General features: G+C 35.0%; 5 protein-coding genes and 1 pseudogene across 5 annotated transcripts; all 6 read left to right on the top strand.

Annotated features, from left to right (window-relative positions):
• The first annotated feature begins 2,443 nt into the window (after positions 1–2,443).
• LOC134319814 (trace amine-associated receptor 13c-like) lies at positions 2,444–3,412 on the top strand. Its single transcript, XM_063001065.1, has one exon. It carries the CDS (start codon positions 2,444–2,446, stop codon positions 3,410–3,412), a length of 969 nt encoding a protein of 322 aa, XP_062857135.1.
• A 4,036-nt stretch (positions 3,413–7,448) lies between these two features.
• Positions 7,449–8,417, top strand: LOC134319813 (trace amine-associated receptor 13c-like). Its single transcript, XM_063001064.1, has one exon. The coding sequence runs from the start codon at positions 7,449–7,451 to the stop codon at positions 8,415–8,417; it is 969 nt and encodes a 322-aa protein (XP_062857134.1).
• A 1,045-nt stretch (positions 8,418–9,462) lies between these two features.
• On the top strand, positions 9,463–10,431 carry LOC134319812 (trace amine-associated receptor 13c-like). The gene has a single exon (XM_063001063.1). The coding sequence runs from the start codon at positions 9,463–9,465 to the stop codon at positions 10,429–10,431; it is 969 nt and encodes a 322-aa protein (XP_062857133.1).
• Positions 10,432–12,270: 1,839 nt separating this feature from the next.
• Positions 12,271–13,239, top strand: LOC134319811 (trace amine-associated receptor 13c-like; annotated as a pseudogene).
• A 4,384-nt stretch (positions 13,240–17,623) lies between these two features.
• LOC134319810 (trace amine-associated receptor 13c-like) lies at positions 17,624–18,592 on the top strand. Its single transcript, XM_063001062.1, has one exon. It carries the CDS (start codon positions 17,624–17,626, stop codon positions 18,590–18,592), a length of 969 nt encoding a protein of 322 aa, XP_062857132.1.
• Positions 18,593–24,016: 5,424 nt separating this feature from the next.
• On the top strand, positions 24,017–24,985 carry LOC134319809 (trace amine-associated receptor 13c-like). Its single transcript, XM_063001061.1, has one exon. It carries the CDS (start codon positions 24,017–24,019, stop codon positions 24,983–24,985), a length of 969 nt encoding a protein of 322 aa, XP_062857131.1.
• Positions 24,986–26,238: the final 1,253 nt, after the last annotated feature.

The raw sequence follows: 26,238 nt of genomic DNA, 5'->3' as shown, positions 1-26,238 counted from the left end.
TGGGTGCAGGGCCATATTCAGTGACATAACATTTAAATGGTAAACATTAAAGTGTCCTTATGCGTCTACTTGTCACGCGAGGGCTATGGCGGGCAAGAGGGGAGAACACATACGCAGAGATGTGAACAAACTTAGTTTATTAGTAATAATAATAATACAAGACAATATACACAAAAGAGCTTAGAAACCTGGAACTTTTAAACCTGGAGCTTAGAAACCTGGAGCTTAGAAACCTGGAGCTAGATACCTGGAGCTTTTAATCCTGGAGCTTAGAAACCTGGAGCTAGATACCTGGAGCTTTTAATCCTGGAGCTTAGAAACCTGGAGCTAGATACCTGGAGCTAGAAACCTGGAGCTAGATACCTGGAGCTAGAAACCTGGAGATAGAAACCTGGAACTAGATACCTGGAGCTAGAAACCTGGAGCTTTTAAACCTGGATCTTAGAAACCTGGAGCTAGAAACCTGAAGCTAGATACCTGGAGTTAGAAACCTGGAGATAGAAACCAAGCAAAAGCCAAAATAGTGATTTTGCTAAAGCTATCAAGCCACTAATTAGAAACACAAATAAATTAATATTGGTTGTGAAAGACCAACTGGTCATGATCTCGGCTCCTTAATGCAAACAAAAATGTGTAAAATTAAATGATTTTTATGGTACAATTGAAATATTTGCTGATAGTAACTTTTGCAAACCTCTTTTTCAGAAAGGTTGGGACATTCTGTAAAATGCTATAATCTGTAAAATGCTTTAACTCCCAAAAGTAAATTAAAAAAAAGATTTCCAATGTTTTCACTGATCAACGTTGTATTTTGTAAATAAAAACACATTTAGAATTTGATGCCTGTAACACACTTAAAACGTTGGAATGTGGCAAAATTAAAATTAAAAGTTTTAAGATTTACAGTGTTTTAAAACATTCCACAATAAACAAGTAAACTGGTCACAGGTGAGGGAATCTTAAATGGTTGTGAGGATCCACCAGAGGATCAGTCTTTACCAGCACAGATGAGTTGTGGCTCAACACTTTATACCAAACCTTGTGACAGAATTGTCAATCAGTTTATTTAAAACGTTTCTCAATACAAGATGATAAATAATTTAGGTCTTTCCCCATCTACTGTACATAATATTGTAAAAAGATTCAGGGATCTGAAGAAATCTCAGTCAAGGCAGGTATTCACTGTTCAATTAACCTCAGACAGCACTGAACAAGAAACAGCCACGTTACTGTAATAAATAGTGATACAAGAGCTTGAAAGTACTTTGGAAACCCATTGTCACTTAACACAGTCCACCACTACATCAAGAGGTGCAATCTGAAACAAAGACAGATCCATACATCATTTATGTACAGAAATGCCACCAAGTTCTCTCGGTCTGAGCTCACCTCAGATGGACCAATAGACAGAGGAAAGGTTGTTGTGGTCAGATGAGTCCACATTTCAGCTTATTTGTTGGAAATGTGACATTGTTGGAAAAGCAGGACCATCCAGACTGTTATCAGTGAAAGGTATCAGTTTAAAGGTACCATTAACACAGAGGCGTATATTTGGATTTTAAAGCGACACATGTTGCTACATCTTTTTCTAGGAGGTCCATGATTATTTCAGCAAGACGATGTCAGGCCTCATTCTGTATGTGTTACAACAGCATGACTTCATAGACACAGAATGCGTGTGCTTGATTGGCCTGCTCTGGAGTTCAGATCTTTCTCCTAATGAAAATGTTTGGTGCAGCATCAAGAGGAGCATCAGACGCTGGTGATCATGGACTGTTGAGCAGCTGAAGTCTCATATGAAGCAAGAATAAACGAACATTCCAAATGCAAAACTGCATCAATCAGTGTCCTCAGCTCCCAAACAATTAAAAAGTCTCTTTAAAATGAATGGTGATGGAGTGTGTTCCAGGCCTCAAATTCTGAATGTGTTTACGTTTACAAAATACAATAAAGCTGATCAGGGAAAACATTGGAAATCTTTTCTTTCTAATTTTATCAGTTAAATAAAGATATAAGAGAATTGACAAATCACAGATTATTTCTATTGCTTTTTACCAAAAAACCCAACATTTTTGCAGATGAGGTTTGTAAATAAGTACATGCAAAAACTTTCCTGAATAAATTATAAATAGCCACCCAATACACACAAACAGTGTTGGGAACATGTCATCATTGTAGTGTAGAGACACACAACACACATACAGAAACAAGGGAATTTTATGACCAATCAATAATTTAGGCTTTTGTTGTACTGAGGCATTACGTATGTTTCATGTAGCAAATCAAACTTGGGGGCGTGATTTATTTCTAAAGTATAAAAATATTAGCTCAGATCATACTTCATTTCATCATGAATTTTGTACTTACAGAACTTTATTCTGGTAAAAGCAGATATATAAGTTATTACTTTAAACAGTGTACACTGTTTTTAAATACAATCTTAATGAATCTTACAGAGCTGAATCAGTTGGATTACTGTCTCAACGTCTCCTGTACAGAGAGACCTGGATCTCCTGCAGTTTATATTTTACTGTATGTTTTTGCTGCTATTGTGGTTCTACTAACACTGGGTGGAAATCTGCTGGTCATCATCTCTGTTTTTCACTTCAAAAAGCTTCATACACCGACCAACATGCTCGTGCTCTCTCTGGCAATATCAGATTTCCTCATTGGAGCTTTAGTGATGCCTCAATTACTAATCTGGACAATCGAGTCCTGCTGGATTTTAAGTCAAAGGTTTTGCATAATCTTTTCAATTATTTCAACCTTCCTGACATCCATATCCATATACAATGTTGTTCTGATTGCTGTTGATCGATATTTTGCCCTCTCGAACCCATTTCTCTACATGAACAAAGTCTCAGTGAGGAAGATTAATGTTGTGATTGTTATTAACTGTTGTGTGTTGATGGTAGACAGCTTTGCACTGCTTTATTTTAATGGAAATGTAAGCAGTTGGACAAAATGTCCAAAAACATGTTTAATCGTTATGAATGAGGTTTGCTCTGTAATTGATCTTGTATTGATGTTTATTTTTCCATTTTCTGTAATAATCATTTTGTATTCTGGAGTTTTTGTGATTGCTAAGAAACATGCCACTGCTATCAGAGAGCTTAGTAAACAAACAAGGTCTCAAACACACACCGAGTCCATGAAATCTGAGAGAAAAGCAGCTAAAGTTCTTGGCATTTTAGTTTCTGTGTTTATGGCCTGTTTATTACCATATTTCATTTATAGTTTTGTAGGTAAAGCACAGCATGTTCAGAAATCTATGATTATATTTTATCTTAATTCCACCATTAATCCGGTGATTTATGCTGTGTTTTACCCCTGGTTTCGGAGGTGCATTAAAATAATAATAACACTACAAATATTTCAAACTGATTCTGGATTAATAAATGTTATTTCATAAATGAAACTATTTAGACCTTAAAGCTCAGATTCTATCATTTTGTATAAAAATACATTTAAAAGATTGTACCAAAATGCCATGTAAGCCTGTAATAATGAGATAACATTTTATTGATGTGGTGCTCGTCCAGAACACTGATCATTTTTTATAAATTGCTGAATACTAGTTTATTTTTCCACTGTTAAGCACCATTAAGGATGTTCTATCTGTGTCTTTTAGGGTTTTTTCATTTCTGAGTAATAAAAATAAGCTAGTTGCTTTCCTATTTGTATTCTTCCCTATGGAACATGATGGCACTCGCTAAATTTGTAGCTCTGTAACACTCATAAGACTCAATTATCATTTATTTTTACTTTTTAGCTTTTTGTTACCTTTTAAATGGAGAGTTAAGAAAAATGTGTTAAATCAAATGGGGTTTACAAATAACACCCTTAAATTAGTCACCCAATATTACAAAGGTTTATTTCTTAAATCATTTAATAACATTTTAATGCTTTATAATTACGCTCTTTTATCAGGACTTAAAACTATTCTGGGGTCCTCACTCACTCACTTTTATAAACAAACAAAAAACCTCATCTGACAGCAAAATAACACAATAAATTTTAATATGTACTCATGTACTCTTATATTTATATATTTGTTACTAACTGATGTGTTTTGGTTTTGTTAATCTGCAGTGCTTTATTTCAGTGGAAATGTTAGGTATTTATTTACTTGTCCAGGAACGTGTTTCTTTTGTTCTGATTGAGGTTTCCTAATCCTTGATCTTATACTTACGTTTATTTTTCTATGTTCTGTAATAATCAGATTTTATTCTATAGTTTTTGTTATTGCTAAGAAACATGCCACTGCTATCAGAGAGCTGAAAGAAAAAGAAAAGCAGTTAAAGTTGTTATAGTGAGAAGCTTTAGGACCCAAGGATGCACAGCAGAAAATTATTTTATTAACAATAAAAATAATAATAATCAACACACAAGAGATCAAAAAATAGATAACAAAAAACAAATCGGGTAGATCCCGACTGAGCCGCTGGCGCCACAGGCAACTGAAAAAAGAGCAAAATGAAAAAAGTGAAAAAGACAAAGGCCGCGAGGCACGAACCCAGATCACCTGCTTTCGAGGCGTTCGCGTTACTCGCTGCGCTACCTAGTAGCAAGTTCAAAACAGAGCCCTCGTGCTTAAACCAGCGCTGAGGCAAAAGATCACCGGAATCCAAGCCGGGAAAGCAAAATCGAAACGGCTAGCGGTCTCTGGAAAACCCGGATCGGCGTGGTCACCAGCTTTGCACCGCAGCCGCTGGGAAGGAGCCGATCTGTAATGAAAAAAATAGAGAACAGTGTTAGTTCAGAGTGCAGATTCGAACCGACGCTGTGGGTGTGCAAAGCAGATGCTTAACCGACTAAACCAAGCCGGGACAGGACTAGCACAAAAGCACCAAACTTAACAGCAGTGCAAGGGCTGTGTGAAGTCACACCAACTTTCCCTATCAGGAAAACAAAAGACCCTAACTACCTCAGCCTTTCGGCTTACACACCCGACCATCCTAGTGACGGCCGGGGATACCAACTTTCCCTGCAAAGGGACGACTTGCGCAGCCATGCAAGTGAAACAAAAGACAAAGGTGCGACGCCTGCAGCCAGGCGACGCCCGCTTAAATAAGCAGAGTGCAGCTGCAGGTCGTTCGCACTAATCAGCTGGCCTCCTATTAGAGGCCATGCTGTTTGGCGTTCTGTAACGCCTGCAATGTTGGGAACTGGTGGTACGTTCACCAGACGCCGCAGGCACCCTAACAAAAGTCCTCTGTATTTTATTTTTATTTGTGTTTTTTATCTGTATTTTTATTTTTGGTATGTATATTTCATATTTCATTTATAGTTTTGTAGGTAAAGTACAGTATGAAATAATTCAGAAATTAATTTTAATCCTATTTTTCCACTATTACTCCAGTTATTTATGCTCTGTTTTACTCTTGGCTTACGAGATGCATTTAATTTATTATAACTTTACAAATATTCCAAACTGATTTTTAATTAATTAATATAATTTAATAAATTAAACACTATTTTTGACCTTAATAGTATTTTTGACCATTTTATATTGTACTGAAACAACATTTAAGTCAAACCACATTGAGATGAGGTCAGGGCCGTATTCAGTGACATTATTGTGTCCTAAAGCGATCAAGCCACTAATTAGAAAAACACAAACAAATTAATGATGGCTGTGAAAGACCAACGGATCATAATCTCGGCTCCTTAATGCAAACAAAAAAATGTGTAAAATAATATGATTTTTATGGTACAGATAGTAACTTTTGCAAACCTCTTTTTCAGAAAGGTTGGGACATTCTGTAAAATGCTTTAACTGACAAAAGCAAAAAAATATATTTCCAGTGTTTTCACTGATCAACGTTGTACTTTGTAAATAAAAACACATTTAGAATTTGAGGCCTGCAACATACTCAAAAAGTTTGGACGGTGCAAAATTAAAGTTTAAAGATTTACAGTGTTTTAAAAGATTCCACAATAAGCAAGTAAACTGGTCACAGGTGAGGGAATCTTAAATGGTTAAATGGAGGATCCACCAGAGGATCAGTCTTTACCAGCACAGATGAGTTGTGGCTCAACAGTTTATACCGAACCTTGTGACAGAATTGTCAATCAGTTTATTTAAAACATTTCTCAATGCAAGATGATAAATAATTTAGGTCTTTCACCATCTACAGTACATAATATTGTGAAAACATTCAGGGACCTAAAGAAATCTCAGTCAAGACAGAAAGCCACTGTTCAATTAACCTCAGACAACACTAAACAAGAAACAGCCATGTTACTGTGATAAATAGTGATACAAGAGCTTGAAAGTACTTTGGAAACCCATTGTCACTTAACACAGTCCACCGCTGCATCAAGAGGTGCAACCTGAAACAAAGACAGAGGAATACATCATTTATGTACAGAAATGCCACCAAGTTCTCTTGGTCTGAGCTCACCTCAGATGGACCAATAGACAGAGGAAAGGTTGTTGTGGTCAGATGAGTCCACATTTCAGCTTATTTGTTGGAAATTTGGCATTGTTGGAAAAGCAGGACCATCCAGACTGTTATCAGTGAAAGGTATCAGTTTGAAGGTACCATTAACACAGAGGCGTATATCTGGATTTTAAAGCGACACATGCTGCTACATCTTTTTCTAGAAGGTCCATGATTATTTCAGCAAGACGATGTCAGGCCTCATTCTGTATGTGCTACAACAGCATGACTTCATAGACACAGAATGCGTGTGCTTGATTGGCCTGCTGTGGAGTCCAGATCTTTCTCCTAATGAAAATGTTTGGTGCAGCATCAAGAGGAGCATCAGACGCTGGTGAGCACAGACTGTTGAGCAGCTGAAGTCTCATATGAAGCAAGAATAAACGAACATTCCACCTGCAAAACTGCATCAATCAGTGTCCTCAGCTCCCAAACAATTAAAAAGTCTCTTTAAAATGAATGGTGATGGAGTGTGTTCCAGGCCTCAAATTCTGAATGTGTTTACGTTTACAAAATACAATAAAGCTGATCAAGGAAAACATTGGAAATCTCCAATTTCATCAGTTAAATAAAGAATTAAGAGAATTGACAAATCACAGATAATTTCTATTGCTTTTTACCAAAGGTCCCAACATTTTTGCAGATGAGGTTTGTAAATAAGTACATCAAAAGTGCAAAGACTTTCCTGAATAAATTATAAATAGCCACCCAATACACACAAACAGTGTTGGGAACATGTGTCACCATTGTAGTGTAGAAACACTCATACAGAAACAAAGGAAATTTTATGACCAATCAATAATTTAGGCTTTTGTTGCACTGAGGCATTACGTATGTTTCATGTAGCAAATCAAACTTAGGGGCGTGATTCATTTCTAAAGTATAAAAATATCAGCAGCTCAGATCATACTTCATTTCATCATGAATTTTGTACTTACAGAACTTTGTTCTGGTAAAAGTTATTTTTCTAAACTGTGTACACTGTTTTTAAATACAATCTTAATGAATCTTACAGAGTTGAATCAGTTGGATTACTGTCTCAACATCTCCTGTACAGAGAGACCTGGATCTCCTGCAGTTTATATTTTACTGTATGTTTTTGCTGCTATTGTGGTTCTACTAACACTGGGTGGAAATCTGCTGGTCATCATCTCTGTTTTTCACTTCAAAAAGCTTCATACACCCACCAACATGCTCGTGCTCTCTCTGGCAATATCAGATTTCCTCATCGGAGCTTTAGTGATGCCTCCATTATTAATCTGGACAATCGATTCCTGCTGGATTTTAGGTCAAAGGTTTTGCATAAGCTTTTCAATTACTTCAACCTTCCTGACATCCATATCCATATACAATGTTGTTCTGATTGCTGTTGATCGATATTTTGCCCTCTCAAACCCGTTTCTCTACATGAACAAAGTCTCAGTGATGAGGATTAATGTTGTGATTGTTATTAACTGGTGTGTGTGGGTGGTTTATGTCTTTGCACTGCTTTATTTTAATGGAAATGTAGGAAGTTGGAAAAATTGTCTAAACATGTGTTTGCTTTTTATAAATGAGGTTTGGTCTGTAATTGATCTTGTATTGATGTTTATTTTTCCATTTTCTGTAATAATCATTTTGTATTCTGGAGTTTTTGTGATTGCTAAGAAACATGCCACTGCTATCAGAGAGCTTAGTAAACAAACAAGGTCTCAAACACACAACGAGTCCATGAAATCTGAGAGAAAAGCAGCTAAAGTTCTTGGTATTTTAGTTTCTGTGTTTATGGCCTGTTTATTACCATATTACATACAAAGCTTGGTAGTTAATGCACAATATGTTCAGAAATCTATAATTATATTTTGTCTTAATTCCACCATTAATCCTGTGATTTATGCTCTGTTTTACCCCTGGTTTCGAAGGTGCATTAAAATAGTAATAACACTACAAATATTTCAAACTGATTCTGGATTAATAAACGTTATTTCATAAATGAAACCATGTAAGCCTGTAATAATGAGATAACATTTTATTGATGTGGTGCTTGTCCAGAACACTGATAATTTTTCATAATTTGCTGAATACTAGTTTATTTTTCCACTGTTAAGCACCGGAGGTACCAGAGGCGTATATTCAGATTTTAAAGCGACACATGCTGCTACATCTTTTTCTAGGAGGTCCATGATTATTTCAGCAAGACGATGTCAGGCCTCATTCTGTATGTGCTACAACAGCATGACTTCATAGACACAGAATGCGTGTGCTTGATTGGCCTGCTCTGGAGTTCAGATCTTTCTCCTAATGAAAATGTTTGGTGCAGCATCAAAAGGAGAATCGGACGCTGGTGAGCACAGATTGTTGAGCAGCTGAAGTTTCATATCAAACAAGAACTGACGAAAATTCCACCTGCAAAACTGCATCAATCAGTGTCCTTAATCCCCAAACCATTAAAAAGTCTCTTTAAAATGAATGGTGATGGAGTGTGTTCCAGGCCTCAGATTCTGAATGTGTTTACGTTTACAAAATACAATAAAGCTGATCAAGGAAAACATTGGAAATCTTTTCTTTCTAATTTCATCAGTTAAATAAAGAATTAAGAGAATTAACAAATCCCAGATTATTTCTATTGCGTTTTACCAACGATCCCAACTTTTTTGCAAATGAGGTTTGTAAATAAGTACATCAAAAGTGCAAAGACTTTCCTGAATAAATTATAAATAGCTACCCAATACACACAAACAGTGTTGGGAACATGTGTCACCATTGTAGTGTAGAAACACACAACACTCATACAGAAACAAGGAAATTTTATGACCAATCAATTATTTAGGCTTTTGTTGCACTGAGGCATTACGTATGTTTCATGTAGCAAATCAAACTTGGGGGCGTGATTCATTTCTAAAGTATAAAAATATCAGCAGCTCAGATCATACTTCATTTCATCATGAATTTTGTACTTACAGAACTTTATTCTGGTAAAAGCAGATATATAAGTTATTTTTTTAAACGGTGTACACTGTTTTTAAATACTATCTTGATGAATCTTACAGAGCTGAATCAGTTGGATTACTGTCTCAACATCTCCTGTACAGAGAGACCTGGATCTCCTGCAGTTTATATTTTACTGTATGTTTTTGCAGCTATTGTGGTTCTACTAACACTGGGTGGAAATCTGCTGGTCATCCTCTCTGTTTTTCACTTCAAAAAGCTTCATACACCCACCAACATGCTCGTGCTCTCTCTGGCAATATCAGATTTCCTCATCGGAGCTTTAGTGATGCCTCCATTATTAATCTGGATAATCGAGTCCTGCTGGATTTTAGGTCAAAGGTTTTGCATAAGCCTTTCAATTAGTTTAACCTTCCTGACATGCATATCCATATACAATGTTGTTCTGATTGCTGTTGATCGATATTTTGCTCTCTCAAACCCGTTTCTCTACATGAACAAAGTCTCAGTGATGAGGATTAATGTTGTGATTGTTACTAACTGGTGTGTGTGGGTGGTATACAGCTTTGCACTGCTTTATTTTAATGGAATTGTAAGCAGTTGGACAAAATGTCCAGAAGTCTGTTCGCTCTTTTTGAATGAGGTTTGGTCTGTAATTGATCTTGTATTTACATTTATTTTTCCAAGTTCTGTAATAATCATTTTGTATTCTGGAGTTTTTGTGATTGCTAAGAAACATGCCACTGCTATCAGAGAGCTTAGTAAACAAACAAGATCTCAAACACACACCGAGTCCATGAAATCTGAGAGAAAAGCAGCTAAAGTTCTTGGTATTTTAGTTTCTGTGTTTATGGCCTGTTTATTACCATATTACATACAAAGCTTGGTAGTTGAAGCACAATATGTTCAGAAATCTATAGTTATATTTTGTCTTAATTCCACCATTAATCCGGTGATTTATGCTCTGTTTTACCCCTGGTTTCGAAGGTGCCTTAAAATAATTATAACACTACAAATATTTCAAACTAATTCTGGATTACTAAATGTTATTTCATAAATGAAACTATTTTAGACATTAAAGCTCAGATTTTATCATTTTGTAAAAAAAAAAAAAAAAAAAAACATGTAAAAAGATTGAACCAAAATGCCATGTACACCTGTAATAATGAGATAACATTTTATTACATTTTATTGATGTGGTGCTCATATAGAACACTGATAAAGTCAGGGTCTTTGTTTGTTTCAATATAATTGTTTTAATTGCTCGATACTAGTTATTTTTTCCACTGTTAAGCACACACTGTTAAGCATATTGTGTCACACGCAGTATGAGTCCTGAGTTCAATATTTAACTATTTTTATTGCTTCTGAGGAGTTTGAATGTTCTACCTGTGTCTTTTGGGGTTGTATTTTTTATTTTGAATAATGAAAATAAGCTACTTACTTGCCCATTTGTATTGTTCTTCCTTATGGGACATGATGGCACCAATTTGTAGCTCTGTAACACTTATAAGACTCAATTATCATTTATTTTTGCATGTGAAAACTGTTATTAGCTTGGAGAGTTAAAAAATATTTATTAAAACAAATAAGATTTACAAATAACACCCTTAAATTAGTCACCCAATATTAAAGTGTTTATACTTTAAATTGTTTAATAACATCTTAATGCTTTATAATTAAGCTATTTTATCAGGGCCTAAAACAATTCTGTGTCCTCACAAACTCATAAAAATTTATAAACAAACAAAAACCTCATCTGACAACAAAAAACACAATAAATTTTAATATGTACCTTCGTTAAGAGTTTGGTAGATGAAGTAAAGTGCATTAAATAATTTTAACTCTACAAATATTCCTGATTTTGAATTTATTCATGTTATTTAATGAATAAAAAACACAATTTTAGACCTTAAATCTCAGCATTTCATATTGTATTAAATCAAAAAGTCAAACCACATTGAGATGAGGTCAGGGCCGTATTCAGTGACATAACATTTGAATGGTAAACATTAAAGTGTCCTAATTCCTCTGCTCACCATTGTTACCAGCTTTTGATCATTACTGGTTTTGTTAAAGCGATCAAGCCACTAATTAGAAAAACACAAACTAATTAATAATGGTTGTGATAGAACAACTGAACATAATCTCAGCTCCTTAATGCAAACAAAAAAATTTGTAAAATTATATGATTTTTATGGTACAATTCAAATATTTGCAAATAGCAACTTTTGCAAACCTTTTTCAGAAAGGTTGGGACATTCTGTAAAATTCTATAATCTGTAAAATGCTTCAACTCACAAAAGTCAATAAAAAAAAAGATTTCCAATGTTTTCATTGATCAACGTTGTATTTTGTAAATAAAAACACATTTAAAATTTGATTCCTGTAACACACTTAAAACGTTGGAATGTGGCAAAATTGAAGTTAAAAGTTTAAAGATTTAAAGTGTTTTAAAACGTTTCACAATAAACAAGTAAACTGGTCACAGGTGAGGGAATCTTAATTGGTTGTGAGGATCCACCAGAAGACCAGTCTTTACCAGCACAGATGAGTTGTGGCTCGACACTTTACAGTCCTCATTCTGTATGTGCTACAACAGCATGACTTCATAGAAATGTAGTGTAGAAACACACAGCATTCATACAGAAACAAGGGAATTTTATGACCAATCATTAATTTAGGTTTTTTGTTCCACCAGGGCATTACATCATATGTATTTGTCAGCAAATCAAACTTGGGGGCGTGATTAATTTCTAAGGTATAAAAATATCAGCAGCTCAGATCATACTTCATTTCATCATGAATTTTGTATTTACAGCCTTTTATTCTGGTAAAAGCATAAATATAAGTAATTTTTTTTAAACTGTGTACACTGTTTTTAAATACTCTCTTAATGAATCTTACAGAGCTGAATCAGTTGGATTACTGTCTCAACATCTCCTGTACAGAGAGACCTGGATCTCCTGCAGTTTATATTTTACTGTAAGTTTCTGCTGCTATTGTGGTTCTACTAACACTGGGTGGAAATCTGCTGGTCATCATCTCTGTTTTTCACTTCAAAAAGCTTCATACACCGACCAACATGCTCGTGCTCTCTCTGGCCATATCAGATTTCCTCATCGGAGCTTTAGTGATGCCTCCATTATTAAGCTGGACAATCGAGTCCTGCTGGATTATAGGTCAAAGGTTTTGCATAATCTTTTCAATTAATGTAACCTTCCTAACATCCATATCCATATACAATGTTGTTCTGATTGCTGTTGATCGATATTTTGCTCTCTCAAACCCGTTTCTCTACATGAACAAAGTCTCATTGAGGAAGATTAATGTTGTGATTGTTATTAACTGGTGTGGGTTGATGGTATACAGCTTTGTACTGCTTTATTTTAATGGAAATGTAAGCAGTTGGACAAAATGTCCAGAAACATGTTTAATCATTATGAATGAGGTTTGCTCTGTAATTGATCTTGTATTGATGTTTATTTTTCCAACTTCTGTAATAATTATTTTGTATTCTGGAGTTTTTGTGATTGCTAAGAAACATGCCACTGCTATCAGAGAGCTTAGTAAACAAACAAGGTCTCAAACACACACCGAGTCCATGAAATCTGAGAGAAAAGCAGCTAAAGTTCTTGGCATTTTAGTTTCTGTGTTTATGGCCTGTTTATTACCATATTTCATTTATAGTTTTGTAGGTGAAGCACAGTATGTTCAGAAATCTATAATTATAATGTAACTTAATTCCACCATTAATCCGATGATTTATGCTCTGTTTTACCCCTGGTTTCGAAGGTGCATTAAAATAATAATAACACTACAAATATTTCAAACTGATTCTGGATTAATAAATGTTACTTCATGAATGAAACTATTTTAGACCTTAAAGCTCAGATTTTATCATTTTGTATAAAAAAACATGTAAAAAGATTGTACCAAAATGCCATGTAAGCCTGTAATAATGAGATAACATTTTATTGATGTGGTGCTCGTCCAGAACACTGATCATTTTTCATAAATTGCTGAATACTAGTTTATTTTTCCACTGTTAAGCACCATTAAGGATGTTCTACCTGTGTCTTTTAGGGTTTTTTTTTTATTTCTGAGTAATAAAAATAAGTTAGTTGCTTTCCTATTTGTATTGTTCTTCCCTATGGAACATGATGACACCTGCTATATTTGTAGCTCTGTAACACTCATAAGACTCAATTATCATTTATTTTTGCTTTTTAGCTTTTTGTTACCTTTTAAATGGAGAGTTAAGAAAAATTTGTTAAATCAAATGGGGTTTACAAATAACACCCTTAAATTAGTCACCCAATATTAAAAAGGTTTATTCCTTAAATCGTTTAATAACTTTTTAATGCTTTATAATTAAGCTCTTTTATCAGGACTTAAAACTATTCTGGGGTCCTCACTCACTCACTTTTATAAACAAACAAAAAACCTCATCTGACAGCAAAATAACACAATAAATTTTAATATGTACTCATGTACTCTTATGTTTATGTAACTGGTGTGTTTTGGCTTTGTTAATCTGCAGTGTTAGGTATTTATTTACTTTTCCAGGAACGTGTTTCTTTGTTCTGATTGAGGTGTTCCTAATCCTTGATCTTATATTTACATTTATTTTTCTATGTTCTGTAATAACCAGATTTTATTCTAGAGTTTTTGTTATTGCTAAGAAATATGCCACTGCTATCAGAGAGCTGAAAGAAAAAGAAAAGCAGACTGTATTTTATTTTTATTTGCGTTTTTTATCTGTATTTTTATTTTTCTGTGTTTCTGGTATGTGTATTTCATATTTCATTTATAGTTTTGTAGGTAAAGTACAGTATGAAATTATTCAGAAATTTATTTCAATCCTATTTGTCCACTGTTACTCCAGTTATTTATGCTCTGTTTTACTCTTGGCTTACGAGATGCATTTAATTTATTATAACTTTACAAATATTCCAAACTGATTTTTTATTAATTAATATAATTTAATAAATTAAACACTATTTTTGACCTTAAATCTCAGCTTTTAGAATTTTATATTGTATTGAAACAACATTTAAGTCAAACCACATTGAGATGAGGTCAGGGCCGTATTCAGTGACATTATTGTGTCCTAAAGCGATCAAGCCACTAATTAGAAAAACACAAACAAATTAATCATGGCTGTGAAAGACCAGTGGATCATAATCTCAGCTCCTTAATGCAAAGAAAAATATGTGTAAAATAATATGATTTTATGGTACAGTTCGAAGATTTGCAGATAGTAACTTTTGCAAACCTCTTTTTCAGAAAGGTTGGGACATTCTGTAAAATTCTTTAACTCACAAAAGCAAAAAAAAGATTTCCAATGTTTTCACTGATCAACTTTGTACTTTGTAAATATAAACACATTTAGAATTTGAGGCCTGCAACATACTCAAAAAGTTTGGACGGTGCAAAATTAAAGTTTTACAGTGTTTTAAAACATTCCACAATAAACAAGTAAACTGGTCACAGGTGAGGGAATCTTAAATGGTTGTGAGGATCCACCAGAGGATCAGTCTTTACCAGCACAGATGAGTTGTGGCTCAACACTTTATACCAAACCTGGTGAAAGAATTGTCAATCAGTTTATAGAAAAAATTTCTCAATGAAAGATGGTAAATAATTTAGGTCTTTCACCATCTACTGTACATAATCTTGTGAAAAGATTCAGGGATATAAAGAAATCTCAGTCAAAGCAGGATACCACAGGCCGCTCAGGTGGCACAGCGGTAAAAACACCTGCTGGAACCAGAGCTGGGATCTCGAATACATCGTATCAAAACTCAGCTCTGCCTTGCCGGCTGAGGCTGAGCGGCCACATGAACAACGATTGGCCTGTTGTTCAGATATGGGCGGGACTAAGCCGGATGGGGTCTCTCTCTCATGACTGGTGCAATTACAACCTCTGCTGGCTGATTGATGGCGCCTGCACAGAGATGAAAAAAGAGTGCTCTTAGGGTGTGTCTCTCCATACACAACGCTGAGCTGCACTGCACTCGTCAAAGTGTAGGTGATAAGATGCATACGGCATGCTGCCCATGTGTCGGAGGAGACGTGGGTTAGCTTCGTTCTCTTCAATCAGAGAAGAGATCGGCATTGGTGGAGAGGAAGCATGACGCAAGGGAGCAATTAGACGCTCTAAAAAGGGAGAAAATGCATAAATATATATATATATATATATATAAAATATATATATTATATATTAGGGCTGTCGAAGTTAACGCGATAATAACGCATTAACGCAATCTCAATTTAACGCGATTTTAAAAAATAGTGCCGTTAACGCAAATTCTGTTTGGCCTTGCAAGTCATCCGTAGTTCATGTTGAGACTTGCCACCGTTTTTCATTTGCGGTTTGTTAACATAATGTAACCGAGCGTCGTAGTGATGCACTTGCTTAATAAAGAAATAAATACACGGTATATTCACAAATTGTCGGGAGCAGAACACTTTAGTAACTTCTTCAGTTACGGTACCGAATAGCGCACAGCTAGAGTCAAGCATGCTATTCCATGCACTATGGAAGCCCCAAAGGGTCAAAACACACTTACTTCGTGTAGAAACGTCCATCAAACCATTGTCACGATACAACCACAGAAAAGTCTGTTACAATAACTACGCCTTATCCCACCTAAAGCACCGCTGATCTACAATGTTTGCTGATGGAGAAATTTTAACCTACAATCTGACATATATACGAAGTATTACTGCCTAGTATGTGAGTGAATAAAACTCCCTTACAGTTTTCTCTTGTCCCAGCAGTTTTTAACATAAATACATTTAGCATAAAATGTGTTCACCATTTTAATTGTAACATTTCACTTAAAAATCCTTGTTTTCTTCTTTTTTTTAAGAAATGCGATTAATCGCGATTAAAAATTTTAATCGTTTGACAGCCCTACTATATATATATATATATATATATATATATATATATATATATATATATATATATATATATATATAAAAGGGAAGGAAACCACTGTTCAAATAACCTCAGGCAGCACTGAACAAGAAACAGCCACATTACTGTGATAAATATACCCACAGGGGTTTGAAAGTACTTTGGAAACCCATTGTCACTTAACACAGTCCACCGCTGCATCAAGAAGTGCAACCTGAAACAAAGACAGAGCCATACATCATTTATGTACAGAAATGCCACAAAGTTCTCTTGGTCTGAGCTCACCTCAGATGGACCAACAGACAGAGGAAAGGTTGTTGTGGTCAGATGAGTCCACATTTCAGCTTATTTGTTGGAAATTTGGCATTGTTGGAAAAACAGGACCATCCAGACTGTTATCAGTGAAAGGTATCAGTTTAAAGGTACCATTAACACAGAGACATACAGTATATCTGGATTTTAAAGCGACACATGTTGCTACATCTTTTTCTAGGAGGTCCATGATTATTTTAGCAAGACGATGCCAAGCCTCATTCTGTTTGTGCCACAACAGCATGACTTCATAGACACAGAATGTGTGTGCTTGATTGGCCTGCTCTGGAGTTCAGATCTTTCTCCTAATGGAAATGTGTGGTGCAGCATCAAGAGGAGAATCAGACGCTGGTGAGCACAGACTGTTGAGCAGCTGAAGTTTCATATCAAACAAGAATTGATGAAAATTCCACCTGCAAAACTGCATCAATTAGTGTCCTCAGCTCCCAAACCATTCAACGTCTCATTTAAAGGAAAGGTGATGAAACACCTTGATGGAGTGTGTTCTGGACATCCCATTCTGAATGTGTTCATATTTACAAAATACTGAGTTTTTTGCAAATGAGGTTTGTAAATAAGTACATCAAAAGTGCAAAGACTTTCCTGAATAAATTATAAATTGTCACCCAATACACACTAAATATTTTAATGTGACGAGACCTTGGAGTGTCAGTTTTTCCCCTTTCTGATGTATTCATAGGTTAATTTAAACAGTGTTGGGAACATGTGTCATCATTGTAGTGTAGAAACACACAACACTCATACAGAAACAAGGGAATTTTATGACCAATCAATAATTTAGGCTTTTGTTGCACTGAGGCATTACGTATGTTTCATGTAGCAAATCAAACTTGGGGGCGTGATTCATTTCTAAAGTATAAAAATATCAGCAGCTCAGATCATACTTCATTTCATCATGAATTTTGTACTTACAGAACTTTATTCTGGTAAAAGCAGATATATAAGTTATTTTTCTAAACGGTGTACACTGTTTTTAAATACTATCTTGATGAATCTTACAGAGCTGAATCAGTTGGATTACTGTCTCAACATCTCCTGTACAGAGAGACCTGGATCTCCTGCAGTTTATATTTTACTGTATGTTTTTGCTGCTATTGTGGTTCTACTAACACTGGGTGGAAATCTGCTGGTCATCATCTCTGTTTTTCACTTCAAAAAGCTTCATACACCCACCAACATGCTCGTGCTCTCTCTGGCCATATCAGATTTCCTCATCGGAGCTTTAGTGATGCCGCCAATATTAAGCTGGACAATCGAGTCCTGCTGGATTTTAGGTCAAGGGTTTTGCATAATCTTTTTAATTAATTTAATGTTCCTGACATGCATATCCATATACAATGTTGTTCTGATTGCTGTTGATCGATATTTTGCCCTCTCAAACCCGTTTCTCTACATGAACAAAGTCTCAGTGATGAGGATTAATGTTGTGATTGTTATTAACTGGTGTGTGTGTCTGGTTTATAGCTTTGTTCTGCTTTATTTTAATGGAAATGTAAGCAGTTGGACAAAATGTCCCGAAGTCTGTTCACTCTTTTTTAATGAGGTTTTGTCTGTAATTGATCTTGTATTTACGTTTATTTTTCCATGTTCTGTAATAATCATTTTGTATTCTGGAGTTTTTGTGATTGCTAAGAAACATGCCACTGCTATCAGAGAGCTTAGTAAACAAACAAGGTCTCAAACACACACCGAGTCCATGAAATCTGAGAGAAAAGCAGCTAAAGTTCTTGGCATTTTAGTTTCTGTGTTTATAGCCTGTTTATTACCATATTACATACAAAGCTTGGTAGGTGATCTACAGTATGTACAGAAATCATTAATTATAATTTGTCTTAATTCCACCATTAATCCGGTGATTTATGCTCTGTTTTACCCCTGGTTTCGAAGGTGCATTAAAATAATAATAACACTACAAATATTTCAAACTGATTCTGGATTACTAAATGTTATTTCATAAATTAAACTATTTTAGACCTTAAAGCTCAGATTTTATCATTTTGTATAAAAAAAAAAGCATGTAAAAAGATTGAACCAAAATGCCATGTACACCTGTAATAATGAGATAACATTTTATTACATTTTATTGATGTGGTGCTCATATAGAACACTGATAAAGTCAGGGTCTTTGTTTGTTTCAATATAATTGTTTTAATTGCTGGATACTAGTTTTTATTTCCACTGTTAAGCACACACTGTTGAGCATATTGTGTCACACGCAGTATGGGTCCTGAGTTCAATATTTAACTCTTTTTATTGCTTCTGAGGAGTTTGAATGTTCTACCTGTGTCTTTTGGGGTTGTATTTTTTATTTTGAGTAATGAAAATAAGCTACTTACTTGCCCATTTGTATTGTTCTTCCTTATGGGACATGATGGCACCAATTTGTAGCTCTGTAACACTCAACACTCAAACTGTTATTAGCTTGAAGAGTTAAGAAATATTTATTAAATCAAATGAGGTTTACAAATAACACCCTTAAATTAGTCACCCAATATTAAAGTGTTTATTCTTTAAATTGTTTAATAACATCTTAATGCTTTATAATTAAGCCATTTTATCAGGGCCTAAAACTATGAGTTCTCACACACTCATAAAAATTTATAAATAAACAAAAAACCTCATCTGACAACAAAAAACACAATAAATTTTAACATGTACTTTCATTAAGAGATTGGTAGGTGAAGTAAAGTGCATTTAATAATTTTAACTCTACAAATATTCCTAATTTTGAATTAATTCATGTTATTTAATAAATAAAACACTATTTTAGAACTTAAATTTCATATTGTATTAAATCAACAAGTCAAACCACATTGAGATGAGGTCAGGGCCGTATTCAGTGACATAACATTTAAATGGTAAACATTAAAGTGTCCTAATTCCTCTGCTCACCATTGTTACCAGCTTTTGATCATTGCTGGTTTTGCTAACGCGATCAAGCCACTAATTAGAAAGACACAAACTAATTAATAATGGTTGTGATAGACCAACTGAACATAATTTAGGCTCCTTAATGCAAACAAAAAAATGTGTAAAATTATATGATTTTTATGGTACAATTCAAATATTTGCAAATAGTAACTTTTTTTCAGAAAGGTTGGGACATTCTGTAAAATGCTATAATCTGTAAAAGTCTATAACTCACAAAAGCATTTAAAAATGAAGATTTTTAGTTTGGAGAGGTAAGAAATATTTATTAAAACAAATGAGGTTTACAAATAACACCCTTAAATTACTCCCCCAATATTAAAAGTGTTTATTCTTTAAATTGTTTAATCCTAATGCTTTATAATTAAGCTACTTTATTAGGGCCTAAAACAATTCTGTGGTCCTCACACACTCAAAAAATGTTATTAACAAACAAAAAATAATATATATATATATATATATATATATATATATATATATATATATACATATATATATATATATATATATATATATATATATATATATATATATTTACAGTATCTCACAAAAGTGAGTACACCCCTCACACTTCTGCAAATATTTCATTATATCTTTTCATGGGACAACACTATAGAAATGAAACTTGGATATAACTTGGATATAACTAGTAGTCAGTGTACAGCTTGTATAGCAGTGTAGATTTACTGTCTTCTGAAAATAACTCAACACACAGCCATTAATGTCTAAATGGCAGGCAACATAAGTGAGTACACCCCACAGTGAACATGTCCAAATTGTGCCCAAGTGTCAATATTTTGTGTGACCACCATTATTATCTAGCACTGCCTTAACCCTCTTGGGCATGGAATTCACCAGAGCTGCACAGGTTGTTACTGGAATCCTCTTCCACTCCTCCATGATGACATCACGGAGCTGGTGAATGTTAGACACCATGAACTCCTCCACCTTCCACTTGAGGATGCCCCACAGGTGCTCAATTGGGTTTAGTCCATCACCTTTCCTCAGCAAGGCAGTTGTCATCTTGGAGGTGTGTTTTGGGGTTGTTATCATGTTGGAAAACACATACATGTTGGAATTCATGCTTCCCTCAACAAACTGCAGCTCCCCAGTGCCGGCAGCACTCATGCAGCCCAAGACCATGATGCTACCACCACCATGCTTGACTGTAGGCAAGAGACAGTTGACTTGGTACTCCTCACCAGGGCGCCTCCACACATGCTGGACACCATCTGATCCAAACAAGTTTATCTTGGTCTCATCAGACCACAGGGCATTCCAGTAATCCATGTTCTTGGACTGCTTGTCTTCAGCAAACTGTTTGCGGGCTTTGTTGTGCGTCAGCTTTCTTCTGGGATGACGACCATGCAGACCGAGTTGATGCAGTGTGCAGCGTATGGTCTGAGCACTGACAGGCTGACCTCCCACTTCTTTAACCTCTGCAGCAATGCTGGCAGCACTCATGTTTCTATTTTTTGAAGCCAACCTCTGGATATGACGCTGAACACGTGGACTCAACTTCTTTGGTCGACCCTGGCGAGGCCTGTTCTGAGTGGAACCTGTCCTGTTAAACTGCTGTATGGTCTTGGTCACCATGCTGCAGCTCAGTTTCAGGGTGTTGGCAATCTTCTTACAGCCTAGGCCATCTTTGTGGAGCGCAACAATTCTATTTCTCACATCCCCAGAGAGTTCTTTGCCATGAGGTGCTATGTTGAATATCCAGTGGCCAGTATGAGAGAATTGTACCCAAAACACCATATTTAACAGCCCTGCTCCCCATTCACACCTGGGACTTTGACACATGACACCAGGGAGGGACAACGACACATTTGGGCACAATTTGGACATGTTCACTGTGGGGTGTACTCACTTATGTTGCCAGCTATTTAGACATTAATGGCTGTGTGTTGAGTTATTTTCAGAAGACAGTAAATCTATACTGTTATACAAGCTGTACACTGACTACTCTAAATTATATCCAAGTTTCATTTCTATAGTGTTGTCCCATGAAAAGATATAATCAAATATTTGCAAAAATGTGAGGGGTGTACTGTTTGTGAGATACTGTGTATATACACATCACTAAATAGTTAGACATTCTGGACCTTTGCTTCAAGAAATTTTCTCTAACTGGACCTCTTTAAATTTTAGTTGAATACTCCTGCTTTATACCAAACCTTGTGACAGAATTGTCAATCAGTTTATTTAAAACATTTCTCAGTGCAAAATGATAAATAATTTAGATCTTTCACCATCTACTGTACATAATATTGTGAAAAGATTCAGGGATCTAAAGAAATCTCAGACAATACAGGAAGCCACTGTTCAATTAACCTCAGACAGCACTGAATGAGAAACAGCCACGTTACTGTGATAAATAGTGCTACAAGGGCTTGAAAGTACTTTGAAAACCCATTGTCACTTAACACAGTCCACCACTGCATCAAGAAGTGCAACCTGAAACAAAGACAGAGCCATACATCATTTATGTACAGAAATGCCACCAAATTCTCTCGGCCTGAGCTCACCTGAGATGGACCAACAGACAGAGGAAAGGTTGTTGTGGTCAGATGAGTCACATTTCAGCTTATTTGTTGGAAATTTGGCATTGTTGGAAAAACAAGACCATCCAGACTGTTATCAGTGACAGGTCCAAAATCTAACATTTGTCACCGCATAGAGGGGCATCAGTGCAACTTGTATATGTCTGAAGGTACCATTAACACAGAGGTGTATATTTAGATTTTAAAGTGACACATGCTGCTACATCTTTTTCTAGGAGGTTCATGATCATTTCAGCAAGACGATGTCAGGCCTCATTCTGTATGTGCTACAACAGCATGACTTCATAGACACAGAATGCGTGTGCTTGATTGGCCTGCTGTGGAGTTCAGATCTGTCTTCTAATGGAAATGTTTGGTGCAGCATCAAGAGGAGAATCGGATGCTGGTGAGCACAGACAGAATGCTATTTTGAATTGATAACAGCAGTTGCAGACTGTTAGGTCTGTAAAGTGGCTAAATCCACACATTAACTGCTAATATGCACTGCATGTCTGGTGAGCTGTGTGTAGTCTGCTGTATAATTGATGTATGAACGTCTGTTGGAAAATAATGTCCCTCCTTCTGTTAAATAAGTAACATTTACTCTAAGTACATTTTAAATGAGTTACTTTTTACTTTTTACTTGAGGAGATTTTTAGACTAGTAATTTTACTTCTACTTAAGTAAAATATCATCAAAGTAATAGTACTTTTACTTGAGTACAATATTTTAGTACTCTTTCCACCGCTATAAAAAATAAGCTAATTGCTAGCCCATTTGTATTGTTACCTTTTTGTTACTTATTTGTTAAATCAAATGGGGTTTACAAATAACACCCTTAAATTATTCACCCAATATTAAAAAGGTTTATTCTTCAAATTGTTTATTAATATTTGAATGCTTTATAACTAAGCTATTTTATTGAGGCCTAAAATAATTCTGTGGTCCTCACACACTCGCCAGCATTTATAAACAAACAAAAAACCTCATCTGACATAAAAACCAAATCAAATCAAATCAAAACCTTTCTCAAAATCAAATACATATATTGTTGTTCTGATTGTTGCTGATCAGTTTTTCACTTAAATCTGTTTCTCTACATGAACAAAGTGTCAGTCAGGAAGATTACTGTTGTGATTTTTACTAACTGCTGTGTTTTGGCTTTGTTCATCTGCAGTGCTTTATTTCAATGGAAATGTTAGGTCAGGGCCGTATTCAGTGACATAACATTTGAATGATAAACATTAAAGTGTCCTAATTCCTCTGCTCACTATTGTTACCAGCTTTTGATCATTACTGGTTTTGCTAAAGCAATCAAGCCACTAATTGAAAAAACACAAACTAATTAATCATGGCTGTGATAGACCAACTGAACATAATTTAGGCTCCTTAATGCAAACAAAAATGTGTACAATTATAGGGTTTTTATGGTACAATTCAAATATGTGCAGATTGTTTTTTTGCACATGTAAAATGTTTTAACTGACAAAAAAAAAAAAAAAAAAAGATTTCTAGTGTTTTCACTGATCAACATTGTATTTTATAACTATAAACACATTTAGAATTTGATTTAGCCATTTTCCCCTTGATGTATTCATAGATTAATTTAAGCAATGCTGGGAACATGTGTCACCATTGTAGTGTAGAAACACACAACACTCATACAGAAACAAGGGAATTTTATGACCAATCAATAATTTAGGTCTTTTGTTGTACTGACGCATTACGTATGTTTCATGTAGCAAATCAAACTTGGGGGTGTGATTCATTTCTAAAGTATAAAAATATCAGCAGCTCAGATCATACTTCATTTCATCATAAATTTTGTACTTACAGAACTTTATTCTGGTAAAAGCAGATATATAAGTTATTACTTTAAACGGTGTAAACTGTTCTTAAATACTATCTTGATGAATCTTACAGAGCTGAATCAGTTGGATTACTGTCTCAACATCTCCTGTACAGAGAGACCTGGATCTCCTGCAGTTTATATTTTACTGTATGTTTCTGCTGCTATTGTGGTTCTACTAACACTGGGTGGAAATCTGCTGGTCATCATCTCTGTTTTTCACTTCAAAAAGCTTCATACACCCACCAACATGCTCGTGCTCTCTCTGGCCATATCAGATTTCCTCATCGGAGCTTTAGTGATGCCTCCATTATTAATCTGGACAATCGAGTCCTGCTGGATTTTTGGTCAAAGGTTTTGCATAAACTTTTCAATCTCTTCAATCTTCCTGACATCCATATCCATATACAATGTTGTTCTGATTGCTGTTGATCGATATTTTGCCCTCTCAAACCCATTTCTCTACATGAACAAAGTCTCAGTGATGAGGATTAATGTTGTGATTGTTATTAACTGGTGTGTGTGGATGGTATACAGCTTTGCACTGCTTTATTTTAATGGAACTCTAAGCAGTTGGACAAAATGTCCAAATGTCTGTTCGCTTATTTTTAATGAGGTTTTGTCTGTAATTGATCTTGTATTTACGTTTATTTTTCCATGTTCTGTAATAATCATTTTGTATTCTGGAGTTTTTGTGATTGCTAAGAAACATGCCACTGCTATCAGAGAGCTTAGTAAACAAACAAGATCTCAAACACACACCGAGTCCATGAAATCTGAGAGAAAAGCAGCTAAAGTTCTTGGCATTTTAGTTTCCGTGTTTATGGCCTGTTTATTACCATATTATATTTATAGCTTTGTAGGTGAACTACAGTATGTTCTGAAATCTGTTATGATATTTTATCTTAATTCCACCATTAATCCGGTGATTTATGCTCTGTTTTACCCCTGGTTTCGAAGGTGCATTAAAATAATAATAACACTACAAATATTTCAAACTGATTCTGGATTAATAAATGTTACTTCATAAATTAAACAATTTTAGACCTTAAAGCTCAGATTATATCATTTTGTAAAAAAACAATACATGTAAAAAGATTGTACCAAAATGCCATGTAAGCCTGTAATAATGAGATAACATTGTATTGATGTGGTGCTCATCCAGAACACTGATAAATGCAGAACTCAGGGTCTTTGATTGTTTTAATGTTTTATGGGGTTTACAAATAACACCCTTAAATTAGTCACCCAATGTAAAAATGTAATCAATTCATTAACACTGTAATACTTCATAATTAAGCTATTTTATCAGGACTTTAAATAATTCTGTGGTCCTCACTCACTTTTATAAACAAACAAAAAACCACATCTGACAACAAAAAAACTAAACAGATTTTAATATGTAATCATTTTCTTCAAAGAATTCTCACAATCAAATCCATAAACACAATCTATTATTGTTCTGATTGCTGCTAATCGATTTTTTTTGCTCTCTCAAATCTGTTTCTCTACATCAGGGGTGCCCACACATTCGTGGTTTGAGATCTACTATTTCAGTCAACAGGTCATTGCTGTCCTCTTTTTAAAGGTGGCCTCATCATTTTTCAAAAAAGCTTTGTAGCTTTTTTAAATGTGCTTCAGTTCCTACACTGATATTCAGCATTACAGGGCAAGCGACTGAAAAATCACTCCAAATTATTCTGATGATTTGCTCTGAATGGTGTCTGTCAGGTTGTTCTGGGTTCAGTGTAGTGATTTTCATTGTTTGGTCTTCATTACCACCTAGTGGCGGTTGCCAGTAGCTGCTCTGATTATTAAATTAAATGATGTAGAAAGGAAACGGAAAGCAGCGCAGAAACTCCTTTCCTCTTCAGGAGTTTGTGGAGTGAGCAGCTCCGTTAATCATCTTCAAGTTCGCAGAACCCGGCTTTATCTGTGAGTTTGCTTTGTTTATAGTAATTGTACTATGGTTTGTTAATATTTCTAAGATTTCATTACTCACATTGATTTGTAATACTTACATGAGTATTTACCATGTTTTTTTTTTTTCATAGTTTTACAAAATAAAAGATTACCTGTTTTTTCCAATAATAAATCCTGCCAAACACAACACTTGCCTGTTCCTTAGAGGATGCACACTTGGAAATAGTCATTTTTGTTCGCTAGCTGTATAGCTAAATTGTTTTCCAACGAATTTTAGTGAGGACAGCATAGTAAAAAGATAACCAGGATTTAGGAAGGATTTGAAGATAGACGAGCTGCACTGCAATTTATCATCATGGA

The sequence above is a fragment of the Trichomycterus rosablanca genome, chromosome 9, assembly GCF_030014385.1.
Source record: "Trichomycterus rosablanca isolate fTriRos1 chromosome 9, fTriRos1.hap1, whole genome shotgun sequence".
Lineage (NCBI taxonomy): Eukaryota > Metazoa > Chordata > Actinopteri > Siluriformes > Trichomycteridae > Trichomycterus > Trichomycterus rosablanca.
This window is presented reverse-complemented; position numbering and strand designations above follow the sequence as displayed.